This window comes from Mytilus californianus, unplaced genomic scaffold (assembly GCF_021869535.1).
Source record: "Mytilus californianus isolate M0D057914Y unplaced genomic scaffold, xbMytCali1.0.p SCAF_4, whole genome shotgun sequence".
Taxonomy (NCBI): domain Eukaryota; kingdom Metazoa; phylum Mollusca; class Bivalvia; order Mytilida; family Mytilidae; genus Mytilus; species Mytilus californianus.
In genome coordinates this window covers 14,016,935-14,043,229 of record NW_026262690.1, presented here as the reverse complement: position 1 = coordinate 14,043,229, position 26,295 = coordinate 14,016,935, and the positions used below count along the sequence as shown (strand labels likewise).

At 30.3% G+C, this 26,295-nt stretch overlaps 1 protein-coding gene across 1 annotated transcript; it reads left to right on the top strand.

Annotated features, from left to right (window-relative positions):
* The first annotated feature begins 16,563 nt into the window (after positions 1-16,563).
* LOC127737510 (zinc finger protein 235-like) lies at positions 16,564-23,620 on the top strand. The gene is made up of 2 exons (XM_052248300.1): positions 16,564-16,806; positions 22,554-23,620. Exons 1-2 carry the CDS (start codon positions 16,766-16,768, stop codon positions 23,479-23,481), a joined length of 969 nt encoding a protein of 322 aa, XP_052104260.1. The 5' UTR covers positions 16,564-16,765; the 3' UTR covers positions 23,482-23,620.
* Positions 23,621-26,295: the final 2,675 nt, after the last annotated feature.

Genomic DNA, 26,295 nt, shown 5'->3' with positions numbered 1-26,295 from the left:
TACAGCAACAAACGACAACCAATGAATAACTACTCCTGACTTCGGACAGGCACATACAATATGCGGAGGATTTTAACACCCCCTCCAATTCCAACTAACTAGGCACATAAGTTAAACAGCACACCATAAGAACAACATATACTGATCGATACAAAGCACAAACACAACTTACGAAATCTTACCGAATTACAGTGCTTTTATAAAGGTTGTGTACTGCAAAATGATGTACATGACAAGATCAGAAATATCAGTATATCAGAGATATGCCTTTACCGCAGATACTGAAATAAAACCCAACTGATCAGTGAGATGTCTTCACAGTAGATAAGTGAACAAACTAAACTGGTCTGGGATGTCTACATCGTCGACGATACTGTAGCAAAAAATGTGATCATTGAGATGCCTACATCGGAGATACTGTAACAAACCAAACTGATCAGAGAAATGTCTACACCGTTCATAATGTAAAAATTCAAACTGATCAGAGAAATGTCTACATCGTTGATAGTGTAAAAATCAAACTGATCAGAGATATGTCTACATCGTTGATAGTGTAAAACTCAAACTGATCAGAGAGATGTCTACACCGTCGATAGTGTAAAAAATCAAACTGATCAGAGAGATGTCTACACCGGAGATACTGTAACAAACCAAACTGATCAGAAAGCTGTCTACACCGGAATTACTGTAACAAACCAAAATGATCAGAGAAATGTTGATAATGTAAAAAAATCAAACTGCTAACAGAGATATATCTACATTCTTGGTCTTGATCAGTTGGAAATTAACATCGAAAGTTTGAGTTAACTCTTTTTTTTCTATATATCTGCTCTTTATATTCTTACGCTACAGTTTAAGTTTTAAAAATCCGAAAGTTAAAGTAGGAATTTTATATTGTTTTTGTTTGTTTTCTAATTGTGTAGAAAATATTTGAAAATGATCAATGAATTATTTTTTTAAGCATTGAGATGTAAACATGATTCCTTATCTGAATTTGATGGAATTTTCATACTTATATTTTTATTTATTATCTTCATAATTTAAATTCATTTTTTTAAGCTAAGAAAATGAGTTATTTGTCCAATTTATAAAGAGAAGATCAGTGTAATATATTCATGTCCCTGTTACATTGAATAAATGCTTCAGTTGCTGAATTTGCTGTTTTTGGCGCGCTTTTCTAGGTTGATCTTCAAAATAAATACTCAATGAAAAAAGTCATTTGGAAAGACATGGACAGTTTCTTATAAACTAATTGGCCTCAACAAATATGTAAGTTTTACTTCATGGTATTCACGACTTGAATAGTTTCATTTAAAAATCGACCAATGATATGACTTTAATATTTTCACATATAACAGATGTCCAAGCCGCGATTTAGAGTTAAGAATGTGCTTTATTTTTACAAGTCACGTGAAAAGCAATGAATATGAAACAACTGACTGACACTTCCAGAATCTCTGGAGTAAAATAAAAACAAACCAGTCATATTTCAGATAGATTACTTTCCTCAAACTTCGAGAAACTCATCAAAATTCAAATTGGTGTTATTTGTAGTATTATTATTTTGAGAAATATGTTTATGTATTGAAACAGAATTTACGAGAAGGTTGATATTGTCAATTATAGTCATCTTACATGACATCATTCTATTTTGACAGTGAATTGATCATCCATTTTAGATGAAAGTGATTATGAGCTGTTGTGTTTAAAGGTTTTTAATTCATGTAACTTCCTCAATTGAAATTTGAAAAGACATCAATTTTACCCTGTGTTTGTTTTACAGAGATAGTTATAAAACAAATTAAGGAAGATGTATTTAATCAGTTTAAGTCAGATTAGTGTACAAGAATTGCTGCTTATGCAGATAGGAGTAAATTGAGGACTTACAAATTGACTGAAATAATGAAATTTATTTGAAAAATATTCTGTCAATTGAACACAGAAGTGCTTTTGTACGATTTAGATGTGGGGTTGCTCCCATTAAAATAGAAACTCAGGAAGGTATGAAAGAAAAGAACTTCATGAGAGCACATGTTTTAACTATAACTCTATTATTAAAGATGAACTTCATGTCATTTTAAAATGCCCATTATATGTAGATTTAAGACAAATCATGATACATGAAGCTAAACGTTTTAATGAACTATCAGATGGTGAAAAATTCATATTTTTATTTAATAATGAAAATGTTGCTACTGAAGTTGACATTTTAAAAAGACATGAAGTTCATCTTCAACAACATTTTATTGAAGAGAAACAGTATTTTATTTCAATAGTTTTAAAAGAAACAAAATGTTGTACATACATGTATTATATATAAACATTGTAAATTTTAAATATTAATGTGTGAACATGTTTATATATGTATATACTCTAAATATCAGCACAACAATGTTAAATCTGCAAATTTGCGGAAGCTTCGGCAACTTTGCAGATTTAACATTGTTGTGCTGATATTTAGAGTAATAATGATATGTGTTTTCTGCCGTATATCACCTTCACTGGTGATCCAATGGATGGATCTGTCCTAGAGTTGTCACTTGTTTAGACGTACTTATATATATATACGATAGATATTTAGCTAATATGCAATCAATTCCATCATTATACCTAATATATCATGTACTATATTACAACTCTAGATTCTACTGACGAGGAAAGGTAACACTAGGCCACCGAAAGCTGAATTATTAGTTCAGTCTAGGTGGCCGAGTGGTCTAGAGCGATGGACACAGTGCAGGCGGTGTTGTCTCAATATCCCAATAGCATGAGTTCGAAAATTTGCTTCCGCAGATTTAACATTGTTGTGCTGATATTTAGAGTAGTTATATATATATATAAACATTTTGTTTCTGAAGTCTTTTTAAGATTGGTGCATGCATAACAAATGTTTTAACTGTTTCATATGTTATTCTTTGAATCTTATAATATGCTTGTATGTGGTGAGATTTTAATCATGCAGCCTTATATAATGATCTTGAAAGCAATCTTGCTAGAAAGCAACGAAAAACAAACGGGACCGAAACGACATAATTTCTTTTTTGCAAATAATAGATAGATACTTAAGAAAGAATATTTGTTTAATTTGAAACTCTATTCTAATAGCTGTTTAAATAAATGCACAAATGCAAAAATATCAAAATTCCATCTAACATCATTGTTAGCATAATACGAAGGACAATCATCAAAGTGTACAAATATAGTCGCACATGTTCTCAAGCCTTTCCAAAACAATTCTGATAAACGTGGAATATGTTTTTATTATTTATTTTATTTTCTTAATTGAGAGCTCTAGATTTTTTCCAGCTCTGAATGTAACTTAAATCATTATATGAAAATATCAATGAGAAATATCTATATCGCATAGTCAGCTATGAGAGGCCAAGGCATGAAAAATGTGAAACAATTCAAACGTGAATACTTACGGCCTTAGTTATAACAATTCAAATACAAATATGAATGACATGAGCCAACGACAACCACTGAACTACAGGCTCCTGACTTGGGACAGGCACATCAAGAATGTGACTGGGTTAAATTTACATGTTTTTTATCATAAAATGCTCAATAAATAAGTGAGGCTCTACGTTATTTGGATTAAGGAAGACTTTTTTAATATCAAATGGTTATTTATGAATAAATAATACTTTAAAAAGTAAAAAAAAAAAATCGTTACCATGGTTTCAATAAAATACCGTGATTTCCCTATCAATTAAAAGCGGATATTTTACATGTGAAATAATTTCTTTAATTTTAGTCCACTCAAGTCAGTGAACAATATGTGTTGCCAAGAACCTGTCAACCAAGTTAATTAATTCTTTCGTAAATATTCAGTTTTCGGAACATACAATATTAAACGTTTTCCTTAAATAACAGACAAGACTACATCAAAACTACCTTGTTGTTTGGCCACTCGTTTAATATTTTTCGACTTTCTATATTGAAATCTATAACATTTGCTTTTCAAATGCACAAATACAAAAATATCAAAATTCCATCTAAAATCATTGTTAGCATAATACGAAGGACGATCATCAAAGTGTACAAATATAGTCGCACATGTTCTCAAGCCTTTCCAAAACAATTCTGATAAACGTGGAATATGTTTTTATTATTTATTTTATTTTCTTAATTGAGAGCTCTAGATTTTTTTCAGCTCTGAATGTAACTTAAATCATTATATGAAAATATCAATGAGAAATATCTATATCGCATAGTCAGCTATGAGAGGCCAAGGCATGAAAAATGTGAAACAATTCAAACGTGAATACTTACGGCCTTAGTTATAACAATTCAAATACAAATATGAATGACATGAGCCAACGACAACCACTGAACTACAGGCTCCTGACTTGGGACAGGCACATCAAGAATGTGACTGGGTTAAATTTACATGTTTTTATCATAAAATGCTCAATAAATAAGTGAGGCTCTACGTTATTTGGATTAAGGAAGACTTTTTTAATATCAAATGGTTATTTATGAATAAATAATACTTTAAAAAGTAAAAAAAAAAATCGTTACCATGGTTTCAATAAAATACCGTGATTTCCCTATCAATTAAAAGCGGATATTTTACATGTGAAATAATTTCTTTAATTTTAGTCCACTCAAGTCAGTGAACAATATGTGTTGCCAAGAACCTGTCAACCAAGTCAATTAATCATGTCGTAAATATTCAGTTTTCGGAACATACAATATTAAACGTTTTCCTTAAATAACAGACAAGACTACATCAAAACTACCTTGTTGTTTGGCCACTCGTTTAATATTTTTCGACTTTCTATATTGAAATCTATAACATTTGCTTTTCACCATACTTAGCTGCCTTTAGTGTATCCCCAGAGGCTAGGATGTTATCAAGGGAAAAACTTTAAGTTTGAATTAAAATCAGCATAGCTCTTACTTATGCTTTTGATATAGAAGTTAAAATTTTGTTTTATATTGAATTAAAATGCAGCATACCTAACAAGTTACCTTACATGAAGATGAAACATACTGAGAGTGCTGTAATAAATGAAAATGAAGATTACAGAATGTGCTGCCTTGAATTAGAATAGAGCATACATATTGTGATGCATTAAGTAGAAATGAAGCATAATGAATGTGATGCCTTAAATGAAAATGAAGCATCCTGAATGTGCTGTCTTAAATTAAAATGAAGCATATCAAAAATAAACATTCGGAATGTGCTGCCTTAAATGAAAGTGAAGCATACCGAATGTGCTGTCATAAATGACACGAACCAGACCTAATGTGCTGTCTAAATTAAAATGAGCCATTCCGCATGTGCTGTCTTGAATTTAAATAGAGCATTCCGAAGGTGCTGACTTAATTGAAGAGGAGGCATACCGATTGTGCTGTCATAAATGGAAATGAAGCATACCTAATATGCTGTCATAAATTAAAATTAACCATACCAAATGAGCTGCCTTAAATAAAAATAAAGCATACCGAATGTGCTGCCTTAATTGAAGTTGAAGGATACTGAATGTGCTGTCATAAATCAATGTGAAGCATACCTTATATGCTATCTTGATGAAAATGAAGCATGCCGAATGTGCTGTCTTAAATTAAAACGAAGCATACTAGTACCTAATATGCTGTCTTAAATTAGACCGAATAATCTGTATCTTCGTGTTTATTTTTGACATTTCATATTTCCTATTTATCATTTGGATTTATTTTTTTAACACGGAGACAGAAAGTGCTAATATAAAAAAAAAATAAAATAAAAAAGGTCAAAATGAGGAAAATAAAATATGGGAAGGGTAAAATATGGACACAGGAGACAGAAAAATTCGGTCTAGTTTTAAATGTAAAGAAAGCATACTGAATGTGCTGTCTTAAATTAATATGAAGCATATCGAATATGCTGCCATAGATTAAAATGAAACATACTGAATGTGCTGCCATAAATAAAAATGAAGCACACCGAGTGTGCTGTCTTTAATTAAAATGAAGCATACCGAATGTGCTATCTTAAATGAAAATGAAGCATACCGATTGTGCTGTCTTAAATTAAAATATAGCATACCTAATAGCTGTCTTAAATGTAAATACCGAATGTGCTGCTTAAAATCAAAGTGAAGCCTACCGAATGTTAGATCTTTAATTAAAATGAAGCATATAAAAAATAAAGCAGTTCGAATGTGCTACCTTAAATAAAAGTGAATTATACCGAGTAAACTGCCTTAAATTAAAATGAAGCATATCGACATTTAAGCATACCGAATTTGCTGCCTTAAATCAAATTGAAGCAATTTTTAATTAAAATGAATACCGAACGTGCTGTTCAATTAAACAAATACCGAGCGTGCTGCCTTGAATTGAAATGAATATAGAACGTGCTGCCTTAAATTAGAATGAAGTATTACGAAATCGGAATCTGCTGCTTTAAAATTAAAATAACAATTAATGTAAAAATTAACTCATATGAATTTGAAGTGGACAATGTAAAAATTCCGGAAAACAAGAAGATGCGGTATGATTGCAAACGAGGCAACTTTCCATCAGAGATAAAATAGCGTCGTCAGTTACTCTTCGACTTGTAGGTTTTTAATGTCCTTTTGTTATCTTCTGCATCATTTTTATACAGTTGATGACTATGAAGTATAAACAAATGAGGATAAATTTTGTCACATTCCTAGACAATTAGAGCTTTATTTTTTGAAATAATGAAATCATACAAAAATTAAAAATATCTAAATTAAGTTAAGGTTTTTAGTTAAATCTCGGCCTGGTTGTTGCATTTGGAGCAAACATTGTGTTTTCAATTACTAGTAAGTAGAACATAACTACATTGTCGACAAACGTTTAAGGTTGTTTTAATTGTTTTTTTAATACCTTGTGTTTAATTTGATTTGAAATTGTTTGGATTTGATTTACTTTATGCGATGGGGTTTTCTTTCTTGAACCTTTCAGAATACTGGACACACTTAGATGAATTTAAATAAACCAATAAATTTCATTCAAATAAAGAATCATAGCAATTTCAAAACCGCAGATGGGTAGCTGCAATGTTAAGCTGACCTTTCAACTCAACAAACATAAAACCTTTTCTGTTTCAAGAGTGAAGAAATCCTCTTTGAGTCGATTAGTCTCAGTAGGGAGTATTTTGCTTGTTCCTGAGCAGATTAAACAATTTAGTCAAACAAAATAAACTGACAAAATTTCATAGCGGGATGTTTTCACAAACATTGCCAAACAATACTTGATCGGTACAAAAGGTTATTGCTAGTTAAAAGAGTCAGTTAATCAAATGGACACGTTAAATTCTCCATCATTAATAATGTTTCTATGGTTTATTGTTGAACGTCGGAAATGCCGTTCTCTAATAAAATGACCATTGATTAAATGTTGCTATCTTGTTTATTTAAAGAAAAGGGAATCTTCTTAGCATTCATGTATTTGCATTCATATTAGGAAAAAAGAGGACCAATAAAGATACCAATCATATGATGACATAATAATGATTATGATGATGTTAGAAGTACGTACTGATAGTATTAATATAGATGTTTCTCAATATTGCATTTAATAAAAGGTCGTTCTGTGACCTGCAATTGTTCTCATTTGTGTCCATTAGTCTCATTGGCAATCGTACAACATCTAATTTATTTCTATTTTAATAACCGATATACCATACACCAATAATATCAAAATTAAAAAAAAAAATTGATAAAGACAAAAAATCATTATAATTAGAAAGCAAACTTTCCAGTATTTTTATAATAAGTATTTTAGACCCTCCTGACGTATTTTGCTTCGTATAGTATCCAACACCTTTCACATTTCAATGAGGGAAAAGTAAGTTACGTTAAAGCTATATAGGACGATTAAAACTTAATGTAAGTATTGCAATATACAATTCTTAACCATTCATTATATCCAACTAATTTGTTAATTCAATTTCAGAAAAGAAATGCCAAGATTCACAGTATAGAAAAGAAAAGTTAATGGGCAATGACTAAAATATCAGAAACATACTAGAAATTATTATTTCAGTGCTTTCAGTTTTTTGTTTACTTTTTAACATCTCAGAATATTTTTTTAAACTGTATACGTATTTTGACAGAATACCTATGTGCTCTTTGTACAAAGTCTTCTCAATAGTTTGGAGTGCATTTTGTATTTTAACATCACATTGCTTCGTTTTTAACATGCAATTATTTTGATTCTTAACTACTAGTATCATTGTTTTCATCTTAAAATGAATCAATTGTGGATTGTATGCGACAAACATTGTTTTATTTAATACAGTAGAAGATGATACATTTCTTTTTAAAAGCACCGCAAATTCCCTATTTGTCAAATAATTAAATCCCATATAATTATTTTTAAAATATTACACTCATAGAAAATAAAAACGATGAAACTGATACTTGCTCATTGCCATGTCAATTTCTAACGCTGCACGATATCTGCCGTAAATCAGTCGCATTGACGTTAAAACGGAAAAGATGTTATTTTTTCACACCAAATGGGTAAATGCATTCAGCTAACCCGATGTCAATATGAATATATTTGTCATTTCTTTGATTAGCAGAATATTAGCGGTTAACCCAAACCATTGCTCGGTTAATTCTTCACGCTTTCACCAAATGGCGATCTTTTAGTTGTTTGTAACGAGAGAGATTTTTAATGGTGTATGAAGATAAAAATGCAAAAATCTACTTTAAAAGAAAAACATAGTTTTTTACAAGATCAAAATTTCATCTTAGGGGCCAGAGGCAATGAACAAAACTAAGCTTGAAATAGAACATTTATTGTACGTCATTCCTTTTTTAATTCCAATTAATGTTTATTGGTCCTGTTTTAAATGAATATGTGCGACAATAGTTAATTATCAATTTTTAATGGACCGATGCATTTTATACATAAGAAGAAATATGTAAGGCTCAGTGGCAACAGTTTAAGTAGAATTGAAACATTTTTTTTAATAGACGTATACATATTAATCATATATAGAAATATTTGAGACACCTAGGAACTAACAGATGACGTTAGCATGAGATATAATGCACCGTTGCCTTTATATCTCAATATGGTTAAAGGAAGAAACAATACTTAAATAAACATGTTGAAGAAACAATACGTAAATTTTAACAAGTTGAAGAAACAATACGTAAATTAACATGTAGAAGAAACAATACTTAAATTAACATGTAGAAGAAACAATACGTAAATTAACATGTAAAAGAAACAATACGTAAATTAACATATAGAAGAAACAATACGTAAATTAACATTATATTCTTTTCTGAGAAATAATGCTGAAAGTGACGTTATACACCAACAATTAATCAATCAATGATACGATACATTTTTATTGAAACCATTAGGTAAGATGTAAAATGTCCCGAGGAAAGGAGTCAGATCTAAACAAAGATAAATTTGATTTGTGAGATTTCAGCACTGTCCCTGCCCATGTATTTTTATGTTATATAAATAAGTTAAGAAGCTAGTGAAAGTTGATGGCCAAATGTCAAATGGTCGAATAGTTTTGAGATGAAACCAGAAGCACAAATTTGAGTTCTGTGACCTCACATTAAAAGTCTACCTTATAGAAAGGACGCAAATTTGAAAAAGAAAGGACCACAGATTTGAGTTTCCTGACGTCACTTGACACAGATGTATGGACAGGACACAGATTTGATGCTGGACATAGATTTGATGTTGGACATAGATTTGACTGTTACATACATATTGTAGATTCTCACAAAATATTTTGATGTTTTTAATGATTGAATGAACAACAAGTATAAATTTTACCTAGGAAGGTAAGAAGAGAATATATACTGACCCTCTTTTTAAAGAAATAAATAATATGCTCAAAACACGCGACTGAAGAATAATCCTCATCAGTAATTTGTCATGATACATAGTGTCGGAAAGGGAAAGGCAACCCCAGAACATAAAAATCTAAGAGCTTAAAAACAAAAGCTTAAATCCTCTACGGTCATATATGTCTGAGAGAGCTGTGTGTGGCGTTTTGTGTAATGTTTTCTGTCTAATTTTATCTTTTTTTATGATAATCGTGTTGTCTGTATTCCTTCAACCTACATTTTATATTCCCACCTTGGTATCCCCTTTCTTTAACTTTTGTTTCAGCACAATCATATAATTTTATGGATTAGAAATTTAAAAACAAAATGCATCATTTCATTCATGAAATAAGATAGTAATTAACAAAGATCTTTCCATTTTAAGAAAGACAAAAAGCAACCCAACAGCAAAAAAATCAGAGATTCTTTCAGGTTGTTTTAATATACTATTAGCAATACTCTCATACGTTAAAGTCGAAAATTCCGAAAAATTACAAAACATTGGATCATGCTACAGAGTTTTAAACGTTTGATGAACATTTGTTTTAAAGGGCACTTTGACTCCTAGCTTAGATAAGTTTTCGTTAAACATAATGGACATCTGTGTGCAATCATGGTTGCGTGATACGCTCAACTCCAGTAGATTAATACGAACCATGTGACATGTACAATTTACTCATCCAATAAAATGTAGCACCTGTGAGATTTTCTGATGCTATTTTGCTGTGGTATGGTTACAGTCCGTAATAAATTATACAATACATGAGTGTGTTTGTGATGATCAAATTTTATCATGCTATTGAAATGCATATGTTAATGCAATATTCCTTTAACCGGATGTCCGCTTCGTGATCGTCTTATTTTACATGTGCATGATCAACCTTTTATTAATTAAGATTCATAAAAAAAAACATTGATCATTTTTATAATTTTTAATTACCATTCAGTTTGTCTTATATATGTATTGGTTTGAAAACAAACAGCTAACTAGAAACGTACTACTTTCCCTGAAAGGCGTATAATATATAGACAAAATTATAAAATCAATAAAGACTTTTTTGGTTCTATGATTGAGTTATGAAGAACAGCAATCCTTCATTGTTCGTAATAAAATCAAGGAATATATAAACCCGATATAATGCTTGTCTATTTTTGTAATTCTTTTATTTTTATTTTATTAATTTATTTAATATTTTTATTGTATTATGCTTGTTATGAAGTCAGATCCATTTTATAATTAACCTCAAATTTTATCACTTTTGTGTAAAATGCATTTGGATGAAAACAATACATGACACAATGCATATTTAGGGCAAACAATGTGTTGAAAAGTTTGGAACCTTTCGGGTCTTTTGCATATTAGAAGTGAATGATACATGTTTATTTGAAATAAATGCTAACTTAAATTAGTGCACAGTAAATTATTTATACACATATTAGGTCTTTTCTGTTAGTGTGCTGTTTTTTTTTTTATTTTATCAAAATAAATTTATATTATTATGTTTGCTTAATAAGATTTATTTTTCGGTGTAAACTATCATGTTTTCGACAAATGTTTTTTTTATTTTGTCCGCTAAAAAAGTTTATACTTATCAAGAGACTAAGGTTCCAATTCATTATACATCTTTGCCTTTCAATTATTTGCTTTGTGCAAATCCAGAAAAGCGCTTCGGACGCATAAAATTCATAAAGTGTTATTTTCATTTTTTTTTTTTTTTTTTTTTTTTTTTGTGAAGCCATCATACTTGCTTATCTATATTACATATTTTTCTTCAATTGATCAGTTTTAATGAACCTGTCTAACACCACATATTTTTTATACTATATGTCATATCATCATAAAAATCCTTCAAAAGAACTACCTTAAAGGTGCCAGACTACCAATTCAAAATCCCTATCTATTCAACCATTTTTTCAATTTCCACAGCTTTCTCAATATTTTACTTAAGCTTAACTTCATAGAAACCAGTTATATCCTGAATTGTACAAGAATCAACTTTCTACATGCTAATTTTCAACCAATGTTTAAAGTCTTGTAATGAAACATGACCGTTCGAAAGCCAAGTACTACTAAAATTGTCCCCTTGTTTTCTGGAAATCTTAAATAAGTATACTATGGAGCGCATTAATCCTCAATTTTTAAAGCAAGCTCATAGCAAAGTAACTTTTGGCTCAAAATTGTCTAAATATATTTCTCTTTCATCAAAAGTTTCATTTCTGCAAGTTTGTTTGTCAGAGTAAGTAAACGATAACATCAAAAGCACTATTTTGTCAGAGTAGGGCTACATTTTATATATGTTCTATATTGGAGTGAGTGAGTTGGTGATCTGACACATATAACCGACTCATCTAGTTGTTCAACAAAACATCTTTTGTTTTAAATGTTACTACCGTTCTTTGACAATTAAAGATGGGATTTTCATGAAGTATACCCAAACAGTGGTGTCAATCAGATGTGGATTCTTACAAATTCTTAAGATCTTCTCGAAAAAATTTATTCACAAATATTACAAATTTGCAATGTTATCAAAACCTATTTTGTACATTTCAAACTAATATTTCTAAATTGACACATAGACTACATCTTATCTATTAATCAGTTGTCTTTGCCTTGTAGATACAAGTTCTAGATGTAAGTCACGAAAGATCGAAGAACCAAACTGATACCTACAACAAATACACCATAGGTTATCAAATTGATTTGATCGACAACATATTTGTTGAGCTTGTGATATTTTATGTTTTATATTTTTATATTTTAGCAAATAGTCGGTACTCATATTGATACTAATTTTGCACCTCTACTGGCTAACTTGTGTTTCTAGTGTTGCAGAGTTCATACAAAACCTTCTCAAGGAGAAAGAGAAAAAATATCTTGCAAATTTCTTAAATTTAACTTTCAGATATATCCATGATGCTTAGTCAACTATTAAACCACATTTTAGAATGTGTTTACTTCTCATATATCCGAGTAAACTTTAAGGATACTAAAAAACAGAAGGTTTGTTTATATTTGGATATGTGTTCTTAAAAAGTAAAATAACAAAAATACCGAACTCCAAATATTGACAAAGATAGACGATTCCAAACTAGAATCTATGACAAACCTGAAGATTTTAGTTCCCCATAGTTAATTTCTCATCTGTAACATACCCTCTGTCCCCAAAATTTGGTCTTCATATATCTCAATTGATATGTTAACAATGTCATAGACATGTCAGTGTGTCTTCGAGTTAACAATGTCATGGACATGTCAGTGTGTCTTCGAGTTAACAATGTCATGGACATGTCAGTGTGTCTTCGAGTTAACAATGTCATGGACATGTCAGTGTGTCTTCGAGTTAACAATGTCATGGACATGTCAGTGTGTCTTCGAGTTAACAATGTCATGGACATGTCAGTGTGTCTTCGAGTTATAAGTTTGCATATCCCTTTGGTATCTTCCGCCCCTCTTTTACGCGCGTACAGTTCTCATTATACGTACGCTACAGAGAAAAGAAATGCTCCAGCAGGAAGGACAACTGGAATCGACACTAAACGAGTTTTCAGGTCACCAAAAAGAATTAGTTGACCGATACGATTTAACTGTGACTCAACTCACAAGAGACTTATCTCGTTCGTCCATTAAGAATATACAAATCTAGATTCAATAAACAAAATTTGAGGGAAACACATGAAATCTAAAAGGAGCGAACCCATGAACATCGACAGGTCTCCGAATATGACTGATGGTATGTAAGTGTCTGTTGATTTATAGGAAGTTGAGATATATCGATGATGTCCGGTCACTCAAAAACCAACATTTCATGAGTGCTCACATCTTATATAAATCCTTGTAATATTGAGATCAAGTTTATTACCGAAACTACTAGAAGCTTAATTTATTTTTTTTCTTTTCCTCGATATTGACACAGATAGATGACTTCAAACTAGAATCTATGACAAACACGATTCCAATTGTCAACTTTCCATTTCGCAGCAGTGATAACATTAACGGTATCAATTTAACTTCACCAGATGCGAATTTCGACAATAAATGTCTCTTCAGTGATGCTCGTTGCCAAACTATTGGAAGAACCAAACATATACAAACGTTGAAGTATAGCCAACTGTGGAAAGAAAGAGCTTTGCATGAGGGAGACATATTCCTTAATTTAAATGATTTCCAAAATGTTTAAAACAGCAAATTTCAATCAAGCAATATCCGTATTTTATGCCAGTACCGAAATCACAGTACTGACTTTTAAGCTGGTGATACCCTCGGAGACACATACCCTCTGCCCCATCGTATGGCGTTAACGTAATTCAGTTATTACGTTACGCTAGTGTATGTTCACACTTTACTCTACTGACTTCATTGATAGTGGTTTGCTCCTTTCACAAAAACTGCTCGAACAGAGTTACGATGAAGATCGACTGAAATCGACACTGCATAAGTATTACGGTCACCTTCACGAATTGGTTGATCGATACGATGTGTATGAGTCTAAACTCAATTCTCATTCTTTGTTTATTACCTTAATTTGCCTCTTCTGAATTGGTTAATGAGATTTATATATATTGTGAAACTATCGTTGCCTGAAAAAGAACAGATGTTTAGTAATTTTAAGAGTCAACATTTTATGAACACCAGTCCTTGAGTATACCTCACTTTGAATTTAGGGTAGGTCATTGGTGTTTATGTTTAATTTATTCACAACTTTTTTTAGAGCTTGACATATTGTATAGACACATTTTTTTAAAGATCGTATTGTTAACATCTATCTGTCATTTGGTTTTGTGAGTGATTGGGGTATTTTTTCTATGGTATTGGCGTAAACCTTTTTTTTTTTATTAACGTATAATAAATATCGCTGAAGTCAAAGAGCTGTATTGGCTTGAGTGTTATATTTAAGCGCAACACAACTATCATTTTTCCTTCTTGTCCTGATTTACCAATTAACATCACTTTTTACAGGATGCATGTAGTTATGTGTGTATTCTATAGGATTTGCATTTTATTTTAAGGTGCCAGAAATTTAAAATTTTATTATTGATCCCTACATACTGATATATCTGGTTTGAATTGTTCGATCATAAGCAGTTATTTACTGCAAAGAAAATCAGTATCTTAAGCATTTAATGTAAATAATGGAGATATATACCACTGATACATATATGACTTTTGATATCAAAACAAATATATCATCCAGTTACATTAATAGTACAAACATAAAAAGGAAGTATGTATGACTCCGGCGCCTTTGTCGTTTATATTCATTAATTCCTAACAAAGAAGCACCCTTCTTCAAAACGCATTTATAACACTTTACTTACACATAATTTAAGACCTCATACGGCGTTTATGAATTTCAATAAATTGTTTGCGCCATTTTGGTGTAACCGACACGAGTTAAGATACGATACCTATTGCGATGATGTTGATTTGAGAATCCTGACTTTATTTATTCACAATAAAGTTGAATTGTCCCCTAAGGACAACTTAGATCCGGCAGGTCGTTTATGTAAACATAAAACAAAATTGAAAAATTCATTTTTGTAAACTATCCAGCTTGTAAACGGCGACGATTGTCTGGGCAATCATGGTTATATGTAAGATTTTTACCCATTTTGAAATAATTTAAGAGTTATTTCCACTACGAAATGCGATAGAAAAATGTAAAAATTATTAGTGTAATGTTTCAGATATTGAAGTGTCAATAAGAGCCCAGTTTGAGCTCTGTTTTGATTCGAGCTAATTTGCAACTCAATAATACAAAACGTTCAAACGAAAAAAGAGTTTCTTTTCATGTCAGTTTTCAAGGAGATCAGGAAAATGGAAAGTGTTTCGGAATTAATGATGGAAAAATATTTTTTTTAGAAAATGTATTAAAATTTCTCAATGTGGTTATTTTTTTTATAATATTTACCAAATATCTGAAGAAAAAAAACACATTGCAAAGTCAATATGATTTAAAAAATATCTAATAAAAAAAAACAAATATCGAAAATTATAAATATATGAACTCATGACCTTGAAGCAGTGATAATTAATCTATGCACAACACGTTTGGTCAATTATTGTGTTGTTCTGTCACTTGTCGAATATTTTCCGATATTTGAACTTTTGAATTAGTAAGTCTATGGTTAATTTTCATATTTCACATTAGTTTAAATCTATTTATTTTTTGTTATCCATCAATTTTTTGTTATCACTATTCTTTTATTTTTAACATTGTTATTGTTGATTATAATACACATTCAGAACTCTGTAAGCTAATGTTGCCTTCAATTTCTCTCATCATCATCAACATCATCATCAAAATGAAACTATACTTAAAATTATGGCGGTAAACTGCTTCATGGTTAACTTGTAATGTACCAAACGCTTCTTTTATGTGTTGATTTTGTTGTATGGGCATTTTTCCGACGGAACACACATTTTAGAAGTTTCCATCTATGCATGGCAATGTTTTTGTCCATAATATATTAAAAAAAATATTTAAAAAGGCTTCAGATAGGGAATATTTTTATTCAATGAAATGTTCAATGAAAAATTTCTAAAATGAGGAAAAATGCCGAAACAAATGGTCAATATGCCTATTTAACTACATTTAGAATACAGAACATAGAGTTACTATAACTCCGCCTATTTTTCACTGTATCAAATGATATCGTTTATGGTTATTTTATGCGCCATTACTCATATAAGCAGACGATACGTCACGTGATAATTATGGTGTTTTGATTGGGTAGATTAACCTAGGACAAATCACAATGGTTGACTTTTTCAACAACTGTGGTTTGTATATTAGCCAAAGAACTAAAGTTTTGTGGCACTTCCTTTGACAAAAACTGTCTTGCTGGAGAAATTAATTAGTTTGTGGTGATCAATCTGTTTCAAGTGTTAAAACCCAAATGTTGTGTCATTTTTAACGAACTTGAGAACTAGGAAGATAATGGATGCCGGTTCCCTGTTTGTTTATCCAACACCATTCAGGTACTAATTCAGAATTTTTTCTATTTTACAATATTGCATCTTATATCAAACTATTTTATATATTTAGGTAATAATATTCAATAAACATTTAAGCAGTGAGTTAAAATATATTTTTGAGGAAGAATCATAAGGACTTAAAACTATCATAACCGTAAAATTAAATAATCAAGACCAGGTTAACTCATTCTCATAATTTTATATTCGCCTAATGTTTTATTATTATTATTTTTTTTATTATTATCATTTTAATTTATGGTTTGTTCAACATATTGTCAAAAGGTCATGAATTGCCAAATGTTAGGGAGATCATTGTTTATGTGGCTTAAAATTTACTCATCTTTACAATTTGTATTTTCGACATTTTTTTAGAATACACTTGTTATCTATATTATTATTAAAATAATTATCAGAAAAGTAACATATTTTTAATAACAATTGATATTCATATAAACTACTCATACAGTTACCTTTATCTTCAGGTCTTGGTAATTCATTTATATCTTTATTGGGTCTATTTCCATTTTCGAAAAAAGGACAACTTTCATTTTTATCTTTTAATTTTATTATTTTTTTCGGATATCTACATGCATTTCTCTTTTTTTAATTCTTATTCATGATCATGAACTATATAATTATGCTTTTCAGTACTGTTCAATATTTTGGAATAACTCAAATTGTGTTGATGACATCTGAAGTGGTGTTATATTTTTATTATGATTTTAACATCGATTTAAGGATGTATAAATGATAATTTCTGTTCCCCGAATGAAATTATTCAATGTTTGCATCACAAGTCTTTGAGGCCGTTACATCTCATTTGAAACCTCAATTGAAATTGAATTTTAGATATCAATAAAACAAAACGGTACTATTATTAAAACAATGATAATTTAGCCATGTTTTATATACAAATAAACTCGTCATATAAATGTGTGTAAGAATATAACTTGCTAAGTTACTGATATATGAGGAAATGTGTGCTAGCAAGAAGTATTTATATTAATATTGTCACGATGTTTGCTGGACAAAAACAGATTTGCTAGAAATAATCAGACTTGATTAAAAAAAATATCTTAGATAAAAAGAAAATATACAATGATGAATACGTTTAATGAAATTTCAACAACAAGTAACAAAACTTTGCTGACTGTCATTGAACATTTTAAACTTTTTAAATCACCTAATTTGTCATACAAATTTGAAATTAAGTTTGGTAGTCTTTTAAAAGAAAACGATGTGACTGCATACTATTCGATATGTTATAAGCACCAGAAACAATATGTTATAAATTATAAATATGTAGGAAAGGAAATAGAATAATTTGAATACAGATGATATTGGCAAGAAGAAGACTAATTTGCATTTAGGTATAGGGTTTATCTTTCTAGAGAAAGCGATTATATTTCTTGGAATAATATATGCATATGACGTTTCAATTATCTAACAAAGGTAAAAAAATAACAAAGTTTAATTTGTTTTAACATCTTTTTGGTTTTTAAAACAATTTTTGTTTACCCTAATTGAAAATTTCTCAAGAGGAATTATTTGATAAAGTTGAAATACTAGCATGTGTAATAAGTTATGAACTTTTCTATTTTCTATTATGGTTTGTTTTATCTAGTTATATACTCAAATAAACAAAAAAAGTTAATGTTTCATTATTTGTTTATAGAACTCTATTTATAGGAATTTATGTTTGAATATATAAATAATGAAAATTTCCATGTTATGTTATTTTATGTTATGGTGTCTGAAAAGAATGAAAATTAATAGTATTAAGATTTCCATATATTTACAATTATTATTCTTCGGTAGAAGCCTGCGTCATGATGATTCGTACTTTTCGCCTTTGAAGCAATCATTCCATGACATCAGATTTTTAATGCTGTAATATAGTAAACAATAGAAAACAAAAATGATTATAACTTTGAATTACTGTAAAATATATATCGACATCTTATTTGCTTACATCTACATTGATTGTGTGTATTATAAAACCATTATTGTATATTTTCTTTTTTATGTAGGTATTAAAGGAGGTTTAATTATACACATCAGTCCGTATAAGTACAATATAGTTAGCGATAAGAATGTAAACCCTCAAATAACTGTTCGTTCCTGAAAAGGATTTTTATCGAAAAGTAAATAGTTAATCTCGATCGTAAATAGAAATGAATAAATCGAAGTCCTTTGCATCAATATTTTTTCTCTTTTTTGAAATATTTTTTTAAGTGCCTTTGGGTTTTAATAATATAGAATTTTACCTGAAAACATGATTTACGCAATTCGATAATATTTCACTTGAGTTTACATGTTTTCTATATTATTCGTAAAGTTACCTAATTCAAAAAGTACCGAATGCATAATTGCATTGGTACATATGAAATTTCTCTCGTAAAAATACTGGATGTAGCATTATTTAAAAAGCACCAGACGGCACACTTACTTCTTTACAAATGAAGCATATTTGTTATGAAAAAAATTAAATTGTCACACCCGTGACAAGTTTGGCTATATGCTTCTTTATTTATTCAAGTTAGACTATAATTTTTCACGTCTAAATTATTCGGATAGATTTCATTATTTGGTTAAAGTTTATCAAAAGTATAAAATTTAAGGTAATAGTAAGATTAAGAACGATATATGTTGAATATGCTGATATCCTCTGTACCTCATAAGTCGGGGTAATATACCTGACAAGTACAAAATATAGAAAAAAAACAATTACAAATTTCGTTCTTAATAACTTTAAATTTCATTCAAACACTTTGATGCTTATTTAACTTACCCTTCTGTTTATATTCGATACCAATAAGACTTCAAGGAGTCTGTGCCTTCCTGATGGATTTTTCTACTCTACAATGAGGTCTGAATTTTAACATTTGGTCAATTTTATGTTAAAAAGTAAAACTCTCCTTTCTTTACGCTCGTCATGTCAGACTCTGGTAATTAGACCTACTAATAACACTTAACACTAAATGTTTGCCCACCTGTTATCTTAGACTTATGGCACCTCTTCAACTGTTTCGGTTCCTATACATCATTGGCTTACAAATGTCCGGCTTTGATTGTTCCAGATGAAGGTAAATCCCGAAAAGCGCTTCGGACGCATGAAGTTTATAACGTGTTGTTTGCATTTTTGAAGTAGATAAGAGCCATTCTCTCCATTGGTTATTTGAATAAATAATCAAAGTGAATTTACTTTGAATTTTTGTATTGTGCAGAGTGAGTTTTCAAATTTATTTTTTGTTGTAACTTTTGCATCTTTGCATTAGCTGTACGTTTTGTTCTACTATTAATTCCATGTAGTCATTTCAGGTAAATACTTTAATTTGATATGTATAGATAAATGTCAATAGCCAGTCTATATGTTAAAGCCTTACTTAAAATGTTGATAATATCTTAAAGAATTTAAATCATATTTTAAGTTATAAAATGCATAGGCATACTAAACGTGAAAAGCACATTCGTTAAGGTCAAACTTGAAGATATTTTCAAATGGCGGGAACTCAGATGATTGTTTCAATATATTCTAACATTTGCCTAAACAACATTAAAAAAAGAGAGTCCAAGATTATCTTAACAAATATGATGAAATAAATTCTTGCAACATTTTAATGAATACTGACGGAGATTCATCGGGAATAAATCGTAACTATTATGCAAATAAAATATCATGATTCGGTATAACCTAAAACAAAGGAAACAAGTTCAAGTTGTATGAGTTTGAAAAAAGCTTTCAATGTGCAGTTCAAGATAGATATATTTTACCACAATATTTAATACATCATTATTAAACTGACCCAATGATTTCTCAATTAAACGACTTGGCAAAAAGAAATAACACTGTTATGTCATCTTCCAAGTCAAGATAATTGTGGGAGAAGAATAATGATAACAACAAAAATATATTAGAAAAAAAAAGACGAACTCCAAGGTAAATTCAAAAAGGGGAAAGTCCATAAAACCTGACAAAACCAACACTCAACTACATCAATCAACGGAACGACTAGAAAACAACTCTCATAAATGGTAGCTTTAATAAATAGGTTTGAGGTGAAACTTTTTTATTTGGACCCTGAATTGATAATGGAGCAGCATATTCCTTTAGAATATTTTCATTTTCAACTTTAAAGCAATCAATACCTATGCATACATAAAAAAAAAACATAATGGGAGGTCCATTGATACATTTTACAAGAGTAAAATAATTTGTCACATAATTTTAAAATAAATAATACAGTAAAGTATACATATACAACCACAACCTCAAATAAACTAATTAGACATTGGTTTACCGTAAAACTTATTAATAAGTGTATATTTGAGGATATTTTGCTTGAAATATAGAGTATTAGTCATTTAGTCATTTAATTTTATTTCATTATCGAATCCAACTTCTCATACAGCAATTCAAACTAATCTTCTTTCTTTTTTTTTATGTTTAAAAGGATACATTTCTTAATGTTTCATCCTCACTTTGATTTCACTTTGTATCTCTAATCATTTTTGTTCGCAGTAAGAAAAAAACATCATCCACCTAAGACACTCGATATGAATTCAATAACTATTTGATAATTGTTTTGGAGTAATATCAGCACATAAAATGGCAAAAATATACCAGTGTAACTAGATTTATGCAAAATTGATGACATTTACCGGCATATCCTTTCTGAAACTCCTATCAAGACTCATTGGCTGTACTAAAACTCGCAATATCGACTTCATTAAAGTGATATCTAGTCAAAACAGATCCTTACTCTTTATAAATTATGCATGTTGCTTTAAAAGATAATGGCTCAAACTAATTCAATGTAATTCGAGACAATATTGTTTTCTTGTAAAATATAAAATCTTGATGATAAAATGTTGGCGGGGATGGTTTATAATGTTAATATATAATAATCACCTGTCTCACTTTAATTGTAAGGTTTCAATATGATAAAATATTACAAAGTTTAGTATTGATTCATGTTGTTACGTAACTTCACTTTGGAAATTACAGATTAACTTTCACGTTTATTGTATGAATAAAAAGGGTTTAGGTACGTAAATCAGAAAGACTTCCAACGACAAAGCTAACCAAAATATATGTAAAATACAACTCTCATTTATTATCATTTTATTCTTGTGTACAAATCCTATTTAAAAAATGTTAAAAGTTTCATGCGTCTGAAGCGCTTCTGGATTTACCTTCATAAGGAACGCTCAAAGCCGAATATTCAAAAGCCAAGGATACATAAGAACCGAAACAGTTGAAGAGTTAACGACTTGACATTATTTTTTTCATCTTATTTGATCTTGAGTGTATCTGCCAAAGAACAATTAAGGGAAGAGTAACCACGAAAAAATTAAAATCGGTTAATACAGTATATAGCTATTTTAGCACGGCGGTTACTTTTATTTTATATATTTGTAGCATAACTGCTATTCTTTGATTTGTTTTTTTAACATGATCTTTTCCTCTCTTCATTTAGTTTGTGAAGTCTGAGAGCTCTGTTGTTATCTTCAAAGATCCAGTCTTCTGAAAAATTGACGAATGCACTTTTTATTTGTACAATTATTTTTTTTTATCATAAATATGCAAACATTACTTTAGACAAGTACTGGTATGGAAGTCACATAAAGCGAGTTTACACAGTGTATCGGATACGGCTTAGGACATAACAGGCCATAGAATATCGTGCTTTCAACTGACATTGTCAATAAATGTAAATTATGTTTAATATAATTATTTTCCTTTCCAGACCCATACCAGTTTATGGCCAAGCTTCTGCCTTTGATCTCCATCGACTTGCTTCACATTGTGCATCTTTAAATGGGTGTATAAGACCATCACCCTTGAAACTCTGTGACAATGCACCGCGGGATTCAACTTTTCAGTCTCCAATTCATCTGTCTCCGTATAGTCTGGCAGTCAGTGAACATATTAAAAGATTGCGCCAGGAAAATAGTGTAAAACTATTGGATCAGCAAGCACACACTTTGGCTCAGTCACCACAACTGTCAACGGGCCATTTTCCTATATCCAGACCTTCTATGTCCATTAATAGTACCCCGTTGAATTTATCCATTCAGTCATATACACCGAAATTCAATGCGGCAGAAATCAACACACAGATTCCCGGAAACTCTGGGAGTTATGGAGAGCACATTTCACAACAAATATCACTTGGAAGAAAACTGTTTCCGTGTCCTCAGTGTCGATATACAACCGATCGAAGAAACAATTTAAAACGACACATGTTAACAATGCATCAAACTTGTTCTAAGCTGCTGGAATGTTGCGGGATTCTTTTCAACACAAAGGCGTCCTTGCGAGAACATGCTATGATTTTTCATTACCATGGATACACCTGCTTTTATTGTGGTCGTAGATTTTGCAGAAAGGCATTACTAAAGCGACATCTATCTGTACATAATGGACAAAAGGATTTTGTTTGCACTATTTGCGATTATGCAACGAGCCATAAAAGTAATTTAGAGCGTCACAGACGGGTTCATGCCAGGCATGATGATGGTAGAAGTGACGTAAGTTGTGATCCGGATCATAAACCTAGCTTTGACGATTGTGAATCCAAAAATGTCGGTGATAAAGAATCTGATCCGGAAAGCAATGAAGAACTGTCTGTCTGTTCCGATAGTGATGAAGAAATAAACGTCCACACAGACTGATATGTTTCTTTCTGAACGTCTTTCTGGTTTTAATTTGTTGGTATTGTGATAGTATAAGAAATTTGAGGCATGTTTATGGTGCATTATTGTATTTATTTACATATTTGTTATTGTAAAATAAATCTATTTGATAAAATAACTGACTTGTTGTATATTCACTTGTACTCTTTTCTAGAATAATATAGTGAAAAGTCAAAGATTTCAACCATGAAGCAAATGTTTAGTCATCGGAGATACATTCATAGATTGTTATTTCTATCTTGATTTATTGTGTATTTTTCTACTTGCAGAACTATTCAAGAATGTATTTTGAGTACTTTGAAAATATTCAAATCCGATTTAGTTGTTCGAGCGTGAACCCTTTCTGGCAAAGTTGACCTAAGATGGTTTGCCTGTCCTTGGGCAGGAGCATGTAATTCCGTGGTTTTTCTCTGTATTTCTGTCTGCAATGTTTTTTTTTCCTTTATTACTTCTAGCATGAATCAGACCGTTGGTTTTCTATTTAATCGTTATTTCACGTTTAGTCACTACGGGACCTTTTATAGCTTTCTTTACGCATGGGTTTTGCTCATTGTTGAAGGTCGTACGGTGACCCATAGTTGTTTACATCCTTGGCCTTTGACCTATGGAATTAGTTCTTATTTCTATATTGGGTATTCAGTTAATGTCCCTTTCAGTCCTATAGCTCCTCAAATATTTATACACCACTGGCTTTCAAATATTTAGTTTTGAGCATTAAAGGTTTCAGATACACTTAATTTATATAAAGTCTTATTTTATTTTGAATAGAAATTCAAAGTAGAAAAAGATAATAGATAATATGTTGACTAACTAAGTAATGTCCATCCTATAATCATCAGTGTATATTTTACTAAGCAGTAAAAGACATTTTAAGTTAATTGTGGTGTTTCGTTTTAAGTACTGAGATCACAAAAACAATGATTCTTAGTGAAGTGTAATTAAAAAAAAAAGTATCACTTGATTCAAATCAAAAACTCATAAATTATGAAATGTCCGTCCATGTCTTTAGGAAAACATGTAAATAATACATTTAGTTTTGTTTGCGTTTTTTTTTTCTTCTTTTTTTTCGTGCTTTAAAAATGTGTGATTTGCCACCAAATCCGTTTGAAATATCATACTCGGAATTTTTTTTTTAATCTTTTGAGATTCAGAGTTTAAAACTTTATACCATTAATTGTCTATTTTAGATAAATAAATTATCAAATTTGAAAATTGCCTCGGATTTAAAAGTTGAATATTTTAACTTTCCACAGAAAATGAATATATTCATACTCAACGGGATATCGTGTTAAAATTAGTTCTATATCTTAAGGGAATTAATATATTCATGCTCAACGGGATATTGTGTTCGAGTTTGTTTGCCATAAATTGCTGCATTTCTGATTGCTCATCTAAATACCAAAAATTGATTACCTATAAACAATGAATGAAAAAAATTCTAGACATCATCTGCCATTATACATTTACAAATACTGAATAAGGTATTGTTCGTACAATATTGATTAATAATATACATAAAACTTGATACTAAATGAAGAATTAACGATGGTCAGTAAAATGGGTATAATAGTAGTCTGTTGTTACCATATCCCTTATTTTTATTCAATTTTCTTAACGCTATGAGCACTGGAAACAATTTGTCGACTCATAAAATTCTGCAAATTTGATTTACATAAGACACATGGCGGTAAAGTGCCTTATATAGGTATTTTTGTAATATAATGTTTCAAAGTACTATATTGGTGCGAAGTCGAACTGATAATATCTGGTCAATGTAGAATAAATATAACACAGCGATTTTCATTAAAAACAGTTTTGTACTGTTGAGAATGTTTGAAGTGCTGTCAAGTTTCGGATGTTCTATAAAGGGAGAAAAAACAATAGAAAATATCAAAGTGTTATGAAGAGCAGTTTCAATCAATAAAAAAGGGGAGAAAAATAAATTTAAGATAAAAACCATATGTCAAAGTAAAACAGACAACTCCCTGGATAAAAAAAAATACAAAAAAAACAAAAAACAAGACAAACAAAAACAAAAAAACAAAAGACAAACTAAAATCATAAGTCGAAGTAAAACTGACAATTTCCTGGATAAACGAAAAACAACGAAATCATAAACAAAAATCATAAGTAGATATAAAGCAGACAACTCCCTAAACAAACGAAAAACAACGACATGATAAGCAGAAACCATGGTTCAAAGTAATGCAGACAACTCCCTGGACAAACGAAAATCAACGACATGATAAACAAAAATCATAAGTAGATGTAAAGCAGACAACTCCCTGGACAAATGAAAATCAACGAAATGATAAACAGAACCCATAAGTCGAAGTAAAGCAGACAACTCCCTGGACAAACGAAAATCAACGAAATGATAAACAGAACCCATAAGTCGAAGTAAAGCAGACAACTCCCTCGACAAACGAAAATCAACGAAATGATAAACAGAACCCATAAGTCGAAGTAAAGCAGACAACTCCCTGGACAAACGAAATGATAAACAGCAGTCCATAAAATAGATAAACACGTGGGTGAACTCGCGGGCTCCTTAATTCTTTCTGGTAATCACACTAAAATAGATCGTTCAATGTTTCTTTTCTTTCTTTAATACATTTCAAAATTTATAAACCGTCGTTATATAGAAATTCCGTAAGCCACTTACACATCAACGAATATGAAAGTCTGCAATCGAAACAGTTGGTTTTCTAGACAAAGGATGACGATGGAACATTGTCAACACAGGACCCCTTGTGTATACTTCCTTTGGTTCAGGGAAATTATATTCAGAGT

Coding starts and splice junctions, on each gene's coding strand:
- LOC127737510 (XM_052248300.1), top strand. CDS start 16,766: ATGGATGCCGGTTCCCTGTTTGTTTATCCAACACCATTCAG. Junction 16,807..22,553: donor GTTTATCCAACACCATTCAG/GTACTAATTCAG, acceptor TTTCCTTTCCAG/ACCCATACCAGTTTATGGCC.